This window comes from Drosophila elegans, unplaced genomic scaffold, assembly GCF_018152505.1.
Source record: "Drosophila elegans isolate 14027-0461.03 unplaced genomic scaffold, ASM1815250v1 contig_814, whole genome shotgun sequence".
NCBI lineage: Eukaryota > Metazoa > Arthropoda > Insecta > Diptera > Drosophilidae > Drosophila > Drosophila elegans.
The window spans coordinates 17,576,084-17,590,909 of record NW_024546167.1 but is presented as its reverse complement, the minus strand read 5'-3'; the positions used below and the strand labels follow the sequence as shown (position 1 = coordinate 17,590,909).

General features: G+C 41.1%; 2 protein-coding genes across 2 annotated transcripts; one reads left to right on the top strand and one right to left on the bottom strand.

The window, feature by feature from the left end:
- Positions 1 to 2,887: 2,887 nt before the first annotated feature.
- LOC108148036 (protein sly1 homolog) lies at positions 2,888 to 5,363 on the bottom strand. Its single transcript, XM_017274876.2, has 5 exons — positions 5,180 to 5,363; positions 4,942 to 5,101; positions 4,189 to 4,877; positions 3,417 to 4,126; positions 2,888 to 3,360 (listed from the first exon to the last, which is right to left on the bottom strand). The coding sequence occupies exons 1-5, from the start codon at positions 5,205 to 5,207 to the stop codon at positions 3,028 to 3,030; spliced, it is 1,920 nt and encodes a 639-aa protein (XP_017130365.1). The 5' UTR covers positions 5,208 to 5,363; the 3' UTR covers positions 2,888 to 3,027.
- A 393-nt stretch (positions 5,364 to 5,756) lies between these two features.
- LOC108148038 (out at first protein) lies at positions 5,757 to 12,175 on the top strand. The gene is given in 4 exon segments (XM_017274878.2): positions 5,757 to 6,146; positions 8,163 to 8,276; positions 8,359 to 8,677; positions 9,617 to 12,175. Coding segments are annotated over 4 exon segments (1,485 nt in total). The 5' UTR covers positions 5,757 to 5,882; the 3' UTR covers positions 10,405 to 12,175.
- Positions 12,176 to 14,826: the final 2,651 nt, after the last annotated feature.

Sequence of the window (14,826 nt, the reverse complement as noted above, 5' to 3'; positions counted from 1 at the left end):
CAAATATGTAGATTATTTTTTTTCCTATAAATTCAGCAATTCTTTAGCTTACATTATACCTACTGGGATTAATATTTAAATCAAAGTCCGTTGAACAAAAAAACAGTTGTATAAGTTGTATAACTTTCAAAAATATACTTAAATAACTAAGGACTATCATAATGAAAATGTAATAAAATTGAGGTACACCAGATTTTTGTATAACTGCCCAGATCTCTACAGACTACTCTCCGCTTCGCGTCATCGTCCATTCATTGGGTCTGAAGATCCGCAGCCGAAGCTGAAGCTCGAAGATCGCCTTCTCTGTCTGGCGGGCACTTCATTTTGTGGGATCGTCCGACCGCCTGACTGGCTGTTTGAGTCCGGCTCCTCGAATTTTGGAATTTGTTCTGCCTTGTTAAGAGTTGTTAAGATTATGATATATGTATGGGATGTTGGCGAGTGTGTATATCGGTGTGCTGTGCTACAGAGCTGGAGAGCTGGAGAAGGGGAACCGATGCGGATCCAGCCGAGCCGAGCAGACCCAAAAGAACCAACAGAACCAAGACGACGACAGCGGCAGCCATTATGATTCACAGCAGGAATGTGGGAAACGGCTGCCTGACCATTTTTTTTTCTCCTCACTTTTTCGGGTCTCGACGGCGAGGAGCTCCTCTGGGCTCCAAACTCCAAAGTCCCAACTCCGAGATACAAGATCCAAGAACACCACACACAGATACTCACGCACACGTGGACAGTTGCAGCATTTACCACATAATCGATTCATGCATGTGGCAAGTTAAGAATTTCTTTCATGTTGCGTTGTTAGTTTCTGTTGTCGTTTTTCCCTCTCATTTTTTCTTTATGATTTGTTTGAGCCGCATCTTTTTGGACCACCCGTGAAATCACTTTGGGTTACCAGTTTCTGGCTGGGCGTTCGACTTCTCTTTTCCTCTGGATTTTTGGTCAGTTTTTTTTTTTTTTTTTTTTTTTTATTTTTGTATTTTTTGGGTCTTGGGCTTTTGTTAAATTGCTCTTGTTTATGTTAACATTTAAATTGTGGCCACGGGTAGTCTCTGGATAGTAGTAACCCAACCAAAACCAATATTTAAACTCAACGCTCCATGAATAATCATCGTCATCGCCAGCGTCATCATCTCTACTGTGGCCTTTCAGCGGGTCCATCAATTCTGATTTACCAAAAGTGTTAATTAGCCCACGGATCGGTTTTTTCTTCTCCATATTTTCTTATTTTTTTTTTTTTTTGGTATTTGTTTGTCGGGTTATCTCGGGAAACTGCCCACAGTGGTTGGAAATTCTTTAAATCGGAGCTTTATCTTGGGGACAATTTAGAATCATTTATTGGGCTTGCCTTTTTTATTTTGGCTTTTAATTTAATCTTTTAGAAATGCGAAAGTAATAATACTCTGGTGAAAAAATGTAGAACATCCAAGTATTTTATGCTCAATTTAAATATTTTATGTTTTGATTGGAATACCTAAATTAAGAATTATTAAATTTAATTTATTTTACTGTTTTTGTTTTAAATGTCTAAAAATGTAATCTAAATTTATACTATATCATTTTAAGTATAATACATTAAAACAAATAGTACCCAAATTTCAAATATTTTAATATTTAATAATTTAATTTAATAAAAATTTGATATATTATGGATTTATATTTAATTTAAATACAATTTTAGATTCAAAAGCCAGATGTTTCTATTTACTACTCAGTTTTTTTTTCGAAATTGGTTTTAATATCTAAAAACAAAATAAAAATTTAAGCCATATTAAGCCATCAAATATTTTTATATTAAATCTTTAAATTTTAAGATCATTGTGTATAACATTAATATTTTTTTAAGATATACAAAATGTAGTGTTCAAAAGCCAGATATTTTTTTACTATTTAATTTTTTATCAGTAAAAACAGTTCTTACAAACATAAAGTTTACCATCGTATATGCTTACTTAAAGTATTTTAAAGCATTTGTAACTAATAAAATCTTTATATTTCAAAAGCACTCTGTAGAAGTTTAACTTCTTATATAACAATTTCTAAGTTAATTAAGCACTAAATTCAATGAATTTGTAATAAACAAAATTTGCGTGCAGTATTTTAAAAGCAATCTTAGGAAGTTCGAGTATTTTAACTTGTTTATAATAATTTTTAAGATATTTTAATCTATAATCCAGGGGTAAAACCAAAGCTTTATAACAATATTTCCCTAAAAGAAATATAAGGTTTGATTCTAAAAAATTACAAAACAAGCAAGATTGTAATATTAAGGCTTGCCTTGGATAAACAACATACTGGCAAAAAGCTGGGCTATATCCGCAAGTTCCAGGGATAATTTAACGCTCCACTTTGATTGACTTGCCTGCCTGGCCGTCTCCCAAAGAAGCGGCATTCAATCAGTGCTGTGCTGCAGTGCTTCGAAAGAAATCCGCTGAGTGCTCGTGCTCCGTCCCCTGTTCGTTCGACTGTCCATCCATTCATAGCTGGCCAGGGATAGTGCTAATTGCCGGGCTCCGGCCCTGCCAGCCAACTTCTGCGCCTGTCCCCAAGTGCCGCGCATAGTTGTCGCCCCATAATTGTGGCACCGCCGAAGGTATCGACTGGATGAAGCCGGGGCCATCATCGCCTCAGCCTCAGCCTCGGCCTCAGTTGACTGGTTGTCTGTCAGCTGTCCATCAAAGCGTTGCCAAGTTGGTGTTAATGGGTGCCTAGAATGCAGGTGCCCCTGCCCGTCGTCCCATCACCATCGCCAACTCCATCTCCCTGGGCTTGTTGTACACGGGGCTACGCATGTTTTTGCTTGTTGTCCTTCGGGGATTAAGCGTCAGGTTGGAGTAATTGCCGAGTGCTGTTCAGTGCTCAGTTCGCCCCTTGCGTTCCATTCTTTTTTGCCTGGCATTTAATTTATTTTTGGATATGCTTAAAGTAAACGAAAGAAGCCACACAGAGACACACATGACCGACCGCATGCACCCAAAACCCGGTCCACTCCGCTCAGCAGCAATGGAATCGAAGCAGTCGCTCCTAACTCGTCGCCGTGGGTGACTGAATTTCGCTGCCCAGGGCGGACAGCTCCTTGAGGAACTGCCTCGCATTGGTCAGCGTGGAAGCGCCGTAGATGATCCGCCGTTGCACATTGGACGTTTGCTTCTGCTTGATGAAGTCCACCAGGTTCTGGTACTCAATGTAGTTGCCACCGCCGACCATGAAGACCACGGCATCCTGGAATGGAGCCCTGTTCTTGGGCAGCACATCGCCGCCTTTGAGTAGCTTGGGATCCAGATAGAGATAGTCATCCGTCTCCGCATTGCTGCGGCACTCCATCACCTGTTCGGTGATCTTGGTTACAGGCAGGTTCTGTTAAGAATCATAAATTAGATCTGCAGTAAGACAAATAGCAGTCAGATACTAACATGCCGCTTGACCACCAGATTCTTGACTCCCTCCATCACAAAGGAGCTGCCCTGTGAGACGAGCTTGGTGAACATGGAGACAGTCTTGGTGCCGCCGCCCTCGTACTGAGTGGCCTGGCTGATGCCCGGTGAGCGGTTCATAATGCCCTTCCAGCGCTGCACATAGGCCAAGGCAGTCAGGTCACAGCCGGCCGCCTGCAGTGCCTCCTTGAGCCGCTCCTGCTCCGACTCGGGCAGCTGCTGGGCGCAGATGTAGTAGATGATGTACAGCCGTAACTTATCCTCCGCCTGACCGAACTCCACGTCACGGAGGAGATCCAAAAGCGGCCTGTCCAGTGTCTGCTTTGACATGACCTTCTCCTCGATTTCGAAATACGAATCCAGCCGACGTGCCTTGATGAAGTTGAGGATAGAAGTGGCAATCTTGGTGTGCATGTCGATCAGTCGCTTCTTCTCCATCAACTGGGGCAGCGAATTGACGGCGTTGGTCAGCCGGGCGGTAGTGTCGTTGACCAGCGAGAAGGCAATGTCCGACTCGCCCTCAATGCCCATGGAGGTCTTCAGGCGCTTGATCTCCTCCTCGGAGTTGCGGTACGACTCCAGCTCCTCCTGAATAGCCTCGGCCACAGTGGGAAACGGACTGCCCTTGTGCGTCATCCAGAAGCGATCGTTGCGGTCCAAATCGCAGGCTTTGGGCTTCTTGCGGGCACCTAAAAAAGGGGGGAGTTATGAGTTATATAAGTTAGATTGGAGTATTGACTGATAAACTTGCCCGCACTGGCTGTCTCATCCTCCACATAGACCAAATTGAGGCCCAAGTCCAGGACATCATGCACCAGCGCCTGATAGGACCAGGTGTGATGCAGCGGCGTGGCCAGATCCATGTTTCTGTCCAACAGCAGCAGCACTGGTCGCTGGAAGCTGAAAACTCCGCCGCCTGCCTGCGTGGCATCCATGTGGAATAGATTGGCCCGCGCATCCCATAGGTTTTCGCGCAGTTTCTTCTCCAGCTTACGGGCCACCATCTCGGCGGCACTGTATCGCGGGCAGCGGATGATGGGCACATTGCCCAGGGTCACAAATAGGGCAAAGAGCGAGTCCACAATGGAGTCCATAAGCGCCTCCATCTCCTCGTCACGGGTATTGGCCCGATTGATGGCATAGTAGGAGAGCTGATCGCTCTGCTGATGCTTTAGGACAAAGAAATCATCCTCCAGGCTGATGAAGTTCACATACTGATCGTAAACGCGATGGATATTGGCCACGCAACCGGCATGCAAGGCGGCAGCAGCTAGATTCTCGATTTTGCTACGTGTAATGGGAGCCAGGAAGTTCAGGTGGTACACATCGTAGAGGCCATTTGAAAAATCCTGTTGAATCCTGTCCAGATTCTCGTCGGTGGGCAGGCAAAAGTAGATGGCCGGCACATCCGGAATGGAGTCGCGATCGGAGTGGAGTTGTCTGGGGAGCAAAAACATACATTAATGATAGATTTCCAGAGAATCCTTGTCCTTGGCCAATTTACACATGCAGGGTCACGCCCAATTCGCGCAGCTCCTTGATGGAAATAATTGGCGATATTATGTCCTGGCCCACGCGATCGTAGATGAGGATCTTCCACACGGGCTCGGCGGCCAAAGCTTTTGGCTGCTGCGAGTTCAAATTAAGCATTTGCTTAATGGCATCTGGAACGATTCGTTTGGAAAAGAGCTATTAATTAAGATTTTCCGTTGGCAGGAGGCATTGATTTTGCTGTTTCTTACTGATTTGGCGCTCCCGCAGGGTCAGCATTGTGGTTTGTGTGTGGCAGCCGTCGTTTAAAGTCGGATTTAGTGTATCTTTAACAAACTTTTCCCTTTTTAGTGGCTAAAAAACATAGTTTACAAAAAAACAACACGTCACAAGCGACTGCGGGGCAACGCGTTTTGGTCAATTTTAGTGCATAGTGGAGGCATCAGCTGTGACGACAGTGTGAACGTATGCAGCGGAAATACCTATAGGTGGGCTTTAATACTAAGGTGATTAGTATTAAAATCACTCATTTCAGCTTTTAATTTTATTAGATGCTAAATTAATTAAAATATTATATCGATGGAATACAATAAAATGCACTGCATACAAATTAAAAATTAGACATCTTAGTGTATACTCCAATTTTTGGATGTTTATTTGACAAGTTAAACATAATATACAATGTTTTCTAAACTTCATTTTTATTTATTATTTATTTATTTATTAAAACCCTTAAAATATTTAAGTACTTTTTCAGGGCTGCAATCGTAGCAGGTGGGCAGCCCGCTTTTGGCATTTCCGCTTACGGTCACACCGCTCAGCTGATTTCGAAAATACGTTTTCCAGTGAGCAACCCCGTCGCCAGTTATTTTCGTCACTTATTTTCATTATTTCGACGCGAGTGGTTCGTTCCGTGCGGTTTTATTTACGATTTATCGTGTGTGTCGCACCGAAATGATACTGGAAGCGGAGCATCCGCATCAGCGCGCCGCAAACGCCGCCGAAGCGATTCGCGAATCGCACATCCGCTGGCGCTTAAATCATTTAACTGCTTTAAATGCCTCAAAAAACCATTCGCGTGTCAAGTGCAGCGGTCGTGTGGTCAGTCGAAGTCACTTTTTCAAGCATAGTCGCGCATTTCTGTGGTTCCTGCTCTGCAATTTGTTGGTGGGCGTGGACCGTGTCCATTCCCAGCTGCTCATCAACGTTCAAAATCAGGTGCGAAACAACAACCAAAATCACAGAAAACACTTAAACACGAAAGCAATAACAAAAAGGCAAAAAGAACAACGACGCTAGCAGCGCTGTCCATCTGATTTTCGAACAGCTCAATTCGAAAATGAGCGCGCCAAAACAAAATAGTTCAAAATGGGAGAGACAAAGACAGTAAAAGAAAGGTGTTTGTTAAAGCTATATAAATAAACAATTTCGTTGGGCAAAAAATTAATAAGCTTAATTGCAGATATAACCAGAAAATTAACAATTTTTTTACTGTCAAACAAATTTTGATTTGACAGTTGATATTTTGCGATTTGACAGTTGATATGAGCCATGTCTAATATATATTTTTTTTTAATTTGCTAAGTTAAGCAAGTGTGTTTATGCGATGGCCATTTTAGACAAACTCCTAATTAAATGCTGAAAAGTTTGTATGAGAACCAAGTCAAAAATAAATTTCATTCCCATCTTGGTTCCTTTATATTTTGAATTTATTATTAAAGGTTGCCCACGTATGTTTTATTTTGGTTTTGCTTTGTTTAGCTACAGACAATCTATATATTAGGGAAATGGATGTTGCACAATTGCCATAATCACGTATCCAAACGATCAATTACGTGTCCTTAATTGTTCGTAATTTGTGTAAACTATCATTGACATTGTCTAAATGTGCACTTGTACTTCGACAATGGCGTTAGTTAAATTGGATAATAAAATCAAAAGCAATGATAGAAAGGCAATAGAAAAGGTCGTTATTAAACTTGTAGTAGGCCACAAATAAAACATTTAAGAACTTGTTTATTTTGAGAGCCAATAAAACAAGTGCAGCTCAATGTCAGTAGATGTCAGGGCTTTCACATTGCTGACGTTTCATTTTTCCACTTTAATATTAGTTGGCTTTGTTTGACTGGCTCAATATTGACACTTTGCTTTCGGCTTTTCCATAAATTTTAGATTAGTTGGCCAAAAACGGCGCTGGTCTTCTATAATGAAAGCCGACAGCAACAAAACTCGGCTATCTCAGTCGCACACACTGGGGCCGTATTTGTTTACATGTGACATCCTTCATTGTTCTGCACTCTCTCTGTCTCTGTCCCTGGCCCCAAAATGTCCTGATGCCTCTCTTCCTTCTGCTCCACCTCTCCTACATCCTTTTCCCCTCTCTCTTTCCTCTCTTCTCTCTTCGTCATTCTTTGTTTACATGCGCCTTTGTGCAAACACACAGAAAACCCAGCAGCAACAAGAGCAAAAAAATACAGAAAATATAGGTGGATTTTAGAACCGATATTTCAAATACCCTTGTAAAGCTAAACTATAATAGTTACTTTCTAATAGAAAAATACAATTTGTTAGTAAATCATAAAACCTTTCAAACTTTGAGATTAGCCTTACTAGTCCTATTTTATTTGCCTAAATGGTTATTGTTTAACTACAATTCAAAAGTATAATTTATCATAGGCTGATTAGGTAGATATACAAACAGTATGTACTATTAGGAACCCATATTTAATTTTGTGTTCAAACTCTTACGAAAAATCATAATGCCCTATCCCAGAGTAAAGCAACAATAACACCCACAACCAACTTATTTGTTCGTGTACACGTGTAAAGGGCAAATTCTGTTGTTGTTTTCGTTGTTGTTGAACTACATTTTGAGATGTTGTTGTGGGGTGACGAGTTGAGTTCGTACTCAGGCTGCCCTGTGCCAAAACCCATCTCATCTCATCTCATTCCATCTCCGTTTCGTTTTCGTTGGCCTCTCATGTTTTCCTTTCCTTTTTTTTTTTTCTATTTTTCAACTCTCTTGACTCTAATTTGGTTCATGGCCGCCCAGCTTCAGGACCTGTCATAGTTAATTTAAGTCCTGACAACACAGGGAACCCCCTCAGCTCATGACTGCCATTGTGTGCTGTGTTAATATTTTAGTTGCATGTGGGCTGGGGCTTAAGAATTGAGAATGTGAAATGCCGAGAAAGTAATTTAACACTTGTTGCTCCCTAATCCGATTCTCTGCAGGGCGGCGAGGTGATCCAAGAGAGTATTACCTCCAACATTGGCGAGGACCTGATAACACTGGAGTTTCAGAAAACCGACGGAACGCTCATCACCCAAGTCATCGACTTTCGCAATGTAAGTACAAGAATACCAAGGAATTTGAGTACATTAAATTAAATAAAAACTTTAAATTATATTCCCTTTTCATCGCTTGCAGGAGGTTCAAATCCTCAAGGCTTTGGTGCTGGGCGAGGAGGAGCGTGGCCAGAGCCAGTACCAAGTCATGTGCTTCGCCACAAAGTTCAACAAGGGCGACTTCATCTCCTCGGCGGCCATGGCCAAGCTGCGCCAGAAGAATCCGCACACCATTCGCACTCCCGAGGAGGACAAGGGCCGGGAGACCTTCACCATGAGCAGCTGGGTGCAGCTCAACCGCTCCCTGCCCATCACGCGCCACTTGCAGGGCCTCTGCTCGGAGGCCATGGACGCAACCTACGTGCGGAATGTGGACCTCAAGGCCTGGGCGGAACTTCCAGGTGAGTTCGCTTTTCGGGGGAACATTATTGGACAGAATCCATCATAGATAAAATGGGGAAAAAAGCAGAACAACCTTGTTTATTACACCTAAATAATCAAATACTCGAGTCAAGCTAACATGTCTTAAATGAAGCAATATTTTTACCAGCTTTTAACAAAAAATCTTAAATTGAAATTTGTTTCCTTTTTTAGTAATTTTTATTTTTATGAAATATTAAAACTTTTTTTAAAGAACAACCTTCTTTAAAAACTTGAACAATCAAACACTCAAGTCAAGTTTATAACTCATATCAAGTTTAAGTACTTTTACCAACATTTTGAAAATTAAAGAAATTTTAAATTTGGAAATTTGTATTGCCATGAAATATTAATGAATTTTGTGCTTTTGACTATTTAAACTTTTAACCCATAAAAAAGTTAATTCGCGTGCGCTGCGCAAATTAGTTCAAGTTGTGCAGAAGCGTAATTAATAAAAGTTATGTGTACGTACATGAAGGGTAAAACAAACTGAATAATTTATTTGCCAAAATAAAACGATTTGGCTTTAATAAAAACCACAAACGAAATACATTTAGGGGTCAAGCAGAACTTATTGTTAAAAAAATGCCATTTTTTTGGTAAGAATAAGTATTTTCAAGTGTTTTCTGTGTGCAATCCTTTTTTGATAACAATAAGCTAATTACATTTTCACATGCTGACCAAAAGCTTACAACGCTGTGCGAAAATAAACACGAAATCGATTATATTTTTTTAAAGTTGAAAGCTAAAGTTAAAAATTAAAATTAATTAAAATTAGAAAACAAGGGTTCCATTGTTTAAAGTAATTAGGGTGAAAATTGCCTGTAGATATCGAAATGTTTTGAGGGAATTTTGGACTTTGCAACTTTTTGTTTACGCTTTTGTTTCGTTTTCCTTTTGCTTTATGCGGACTACGGCAGGCTCCTCGATTTCCAGTCTGGAGGCGGCCACCGAGAAGTTCCCGGACACGCTTTCCACGCGCTGCAACGAGGTGAGCAGCCTGTGGGCGCCCTGCCTGTGCAACCTGGAGACCTGCATCGGCTGGTATCCCTGCGGGCTCAAGTACTGCAAGGGCAAGGGGGTGGGGGCGGGAGCCGGGGCCGACTCCTCGGGCGCACAGCAGCAGGCTCAACAGACGAATTATCGCTGCGGCATCAAGACCTGCCGCAAGTGCACACAGTTCACCTATTATGTGCGGCAGAAACAACAGTGCCTCTGGGATGAATGACGACGCGGCGAGCTGCAGCTGATGCAGATGCAGATGCGGTGCGTCAGGCGGCGCAATGGTAGCGATGATGGCAATACCTGCCCGGGAGTTTCGAGCGAAACAAGAGCACCAGCAGCAGCAACAGCAGCAACACAGGCGACAATAAATGGAACAGCAGGAGCGGTGGGAGCGGCAGGATCTGGGAAAGATACTACTACGACAACAACGACGACCAACAAATTACGCCAACTGCTTTTGTTGGTCCAGCAGCAGATGCCTTTTGCTCTGTGGAGTTTTCCGGTCCATCACATTTCCCAGCCCCATTCCCGTTCCCTTTCCCTTTCCCACTCCCATTCCCAATCTCAACACAAACCCAACCAGCAGCAGCACCATCAGCAGCATCAGCATCATTCTCAGGTTGTCCCCACTGCGCATCACCCGTCATCATCATCATCATCAGCATCATCAGCATCATCCGCAATGGCCGCCATCGTTGCGTGATAATGAACGCTTGAGATACCCAACATCCCCAATCCACTACACGTCCAGAAAAAAATAAACGAGTGTTGACACTTTTTCCGCTCACCATTGAAGATTCTGGACACCCCGTCATTTGAATGCAAGCCACCACAGGAAAAAAAAAGGAAGGAGTTAAGCGAACAAAAAATGTAAAAATGTGCTTCTGTATACTATGTATATATATGTATATTTAACGATGATTAGCTTTTAGCCAGCTTACGTTTTACGCTTATGCCGGATTTCGTTTAAGACCTAGGTTAGGTGTTCTTAATCAATTTAAACCGAAGCGAGCTCTCTGAATTAAAGGTTGAGCACGTTTGATACACTTTGGTCTTAACCATTAAACTTTCGTTCAACAGCTTTCAATTTAACTTATTTTTGTTTAATTTAACTCTGAGAAAATATCCTCTAAATATCCTTTGACTTTTCCATTTATCTTTTAAGGTAATAATACTTCTCCTGTCTTTTCTTCAGCTTCTACGCTAGTATTTAGGTATTGCTAACAACTTCTCCTTCAAGCTTTTCTATAGTTTTTCTCGCATTTTTTACCTTTTCTAGTCCATTTCCAATTTGTTTACTTTGCCCGTTCACTTCACACTTTTTTATGCACATTGTGTGCAGCAATTTCGTTTCAATTACCCTTTTACAGCGTTTTATATTTCCTTTGTTTGCCTTTGACTTTGCCTTTTCCATTTCCCTCCACTTCACTTCACTTTACCTTAACTGAAGCCTGATTAGATGTATTAAGAATGTTGGACACAATATCACGTTCCACGCTCTTTCCACTCGTTTTGCGTTAAGCTCAAGAACATTAAATAGGTATAGAAATATAAATAAATTAAATGTGGCCTTAGCATATTTTATGAGCGGTAGACGAACAAAAAAAGTAGGAAATTAATTGAACTAAGGAATTTGTCAGGCGGCGGCAGCAGCAGAACTCGTAATTAATTGTGCTCATAATAGTTGTAACATAAGAACCACAAGCATATATGATATATTGCCATTTAGGGAATGCTGAATGGTGCGGAATTCTACTAACCAAAAACGACTGCCGCAATAAAAGCTTTTCTATCTTTTTTCCACTTGAAAAATGGCTGTTTGAGATAACCTAGTTCCCTAGTCCCCGAGTTTGTTCCCTTCTTAACTTTCTCCCACTAAATCTACACTATATAAACTAAACCGGAAAAAAACGCCTGCCTTTTTGCCTTTGACTTGTAATCTTTTTCCACTTTATATTCGAAACAAATTAAATACCTTACGATGAGAAAAAACCTTAAGCAAATTAATTGATACCAATAATAAACAATACCAAGAACAATAATCTATTGTATAAATTTCAAGAACCTAGTCTACTTAGATTGTTAGAATGGCATATTTTCCTAAAAGCGTACTACAAAACGAAGAAATCAAGTAAAAAGAAATCAAGTCTTAAACCAGTTTCGACGACAAGAAAAAAACTAACGGTGATAATAATTTTTTCTACGATATAAAGGGGCAGCAACTCCTTTGACGACTCACTGTATAAAAATGTAATGAAAACGAAATCGATCAAGTGTAAAAATTGATTAGTATTACTAAGCATTTAAAATTGATACAACTCGATGATCTGAATTGTGTAAAGAGCATTTGCCAATAATAAGCGATTAATCGACTAGTCCTAAACAAATAATTGAAATTAATAATTAGTCTTAAATACAAATGCTGACAAATTCTACGTTTTATAAAAAAAAGAAAGTAATGAAAACATTAAAAATGAGTTTTATTGCAAAAGGAATTTCTATTTCAGGGCTATTTGCATATATTTCGGTTTTGTTCAAGTTTATTAATGCGTTTTTCGTAATCATTGATGAGATTCTTAGGAATAGCCAACAGCCTTTCAATGCATTAAAATGCCCGATATGCTGTGTGCGTTGTTTGCCCAGGAGTACTGGAACTCCTCCAGGACCTGGATCCTTCCGCTCCTTGAGCACCGCATCCTGTCTGCAGTGCTGGCTGCAAGGAGAAAGGAGCAGCTCCGTCTTGAGCCAGTGGCAAATCCTTTATGCGATTTGTAATTCATGAGCAGAGCGCACAGATTCTTATCATTTATTTTACTGCGCAATCGGTATCGACGCGGGATGCCAAGGATCCAAGGAGGATTGGAGGATTGGGGAGGGGCAAACAAGCAGGCGGCAGACATCTAGACAAACACTTGCAGCCAATAACTATATTCATGGCGTCGACTGTAGCCGACGATAGCTTAAGACGTGCGGAAACCAAATCGGCGTCGTAGAAAATTGAATTTGTTACGATTTCGCAGGGGGGCAGTGGCAATGGCAGTGAAGTCCTTGCGCGGGAGTCCTGTTTCAGGACCTCCTGGCAACCGAATGCCCAACTGAACGGGGAGCCAAACGTATGTGCATGCCTAATGAGCCATGAAATGCCAGCTAGCCAGGATCTGGATCCCTTTTGGCTTTGCTTTTTTTGCTTTTCGGTCGGTCATTTCCTCTGGTGGGTAATCAGCGACAGCTGGCGGCTCGAACCACCCATCCGATTTGGCAGGACCACCCGTGGGTCAGGGCCACCCCGTGACCTCGTCCCGACCCCACACACGTCCGTATAATTAAAGCATGCAGCTGCTGGCGTGTAAATCAAACAAAATCAACTCTCTTCGCAGGCTCTTAATTAAGTTTACACTCTCGGAATTCGATTTCACCATCCATATTTCTCGTTTTTTCTGTTGGTCAGCCGTGTACACCCAGCAAATGTGGCGGAAGCAATAAGGTGAGTGGGTGTATTACAATTTAATTTACGTATCTGCTTTGTTAATGTGCAAAATGTAAAGTCACTTTAAACATATATATATCGTAACTTTACCTACATCGTTTAACATAATTTTATTTTATATATGTGATTTGCATATGTTAATATTTCTTTAACATAAACTTTACTTTGTGAATTTATTTTTCATAGTTTTTATAAGTTAAGGTGCTAGCATGAAAACAATTATCTTAAATTAACTGATTTATGGATTATTTTTATAAAAAAAACTACATAAATAAAGTGTAGTTAATGTTTAGTAGTTATAATGATTTTCCTTGCAATTTTTAATGAATTTATTTGGTTAGTTTTTATATGTTGAGGTGAATGCATTTACATACATCCTCTAAATTTAACTTTATTTTTTTATTATTGTTTGAAAAAAAACAATTTTTTTTATGTTATTTGCATTTGTGGTTTTTCCTTGACCCTTTGAAATGCATTTATTAAGGTTCTTTTTTCACTTAACATTTTTTATTCACATTAAGAACTGCAATATAAATAATGTCTAAAATGTGTACCTTATCGATCAAAACTTTTTTACGTGTTTACTTTATATTAAGAGCGCTGATTTTTTTCCCCTGAACTTTTAAATTAAAGTCCTTCAAAAATCTCCGCACTTGACATTTGCAATCGGCATCGTGGAATGTGGTTTGTCAGTTTGCCTGTTATCAGGCCAGGGAAAGCAGCTTTCTCCGCCTCCACCTACACTTTTCCCCCAGAAAAGTTCTCGAGTGGGGGTGTGAGCAGGCACCCAGTGTTCGTGTGTGAGTGGCCGTGCTCATTGCTGCGGCCATGTGAGTTTTTCCTATTGACTTTTCAGGTCAAAAGGCGGCTGTGCGCTTAATATTTGCATAACTACTTAAAGCAACCGACACGAACTCGGCCTGTTGGGGTACTTACTATATAGTACCACTATATATGTACAAGGGCTCGAAATCGGGGCCTCTCTGGGTCGTTATGCATTCGTGTGTTTATCTCTGCGTTAAATTAAAATCACTCATACGCCGTGTAATCATCGCAAATAGACCCTTCAGCGTTCGCTTCTGCCGCAAAGTTCAAGGCGCACTTAAAGCATGTGTTGGGGGCTCTTAAACTTCCTCCTCCCCTCTTGAACATCCCCAAAAACCCGAAACTCCCCCCGTAGACCTCACTAATTTGGCCGAGTCACGTAGGACGGTGAAACAAAAGCAGCTGCAAAGCCGACGACTTGCCAACTACTTTTGAAATGTAATTTTCACTTTTGCCAACTTGACAAACTGACGCACCGACTGACATTTCGCCAGCCTTTTTGTCATGGGGGTAGAGCATTTCAAAAGGGGGTAGAGCAATTCGGATCACCCCGGTCTCCAGTGTAATTGAAAGTTTTAACAATTAGCAGGGATCGTCGAGAGTACAAAGTTTATGGCCCAATGACTACGTCTAATGGTAGGCCATAATTATTGTTTGTGTGACCCTTGAATTGAACTCGTTTTTAATGAAAATGGCTACATTGAGTTGTGAGCCTGCGGGTTAGAAATCATCAAAGTTTTGTTTGTCTTTGTTTAGACTGTTTCACCAAATGGGTCTTCTTTAAAACGATTAAGAAAGAAGTGGAAAGTTTAA

Bases quoted from the DNA above. Each gene is read 5' to 3' on its own strand.
- LOC108148036 (XM_017274876.2), bottom strand. From the start codon at position 5,207: ATGCTGACCCTGCGGGAGCGCCAAATCA. The intron at 4,878-4,941 runs GTAAATTGGCCA...TTTGCTCCCCAG, and splicing joins TTGGGCGTGACCCTGCATGT to ACAACTCCACTCCGATCGCG. The intron at 3,361-3,416 runs GTTAGTATCTGA...GATTCTTAACAG, and splicing joins ATCTGGTGGTCAAGCGGCAT to AACCTGCCTGTAACCAAGAT.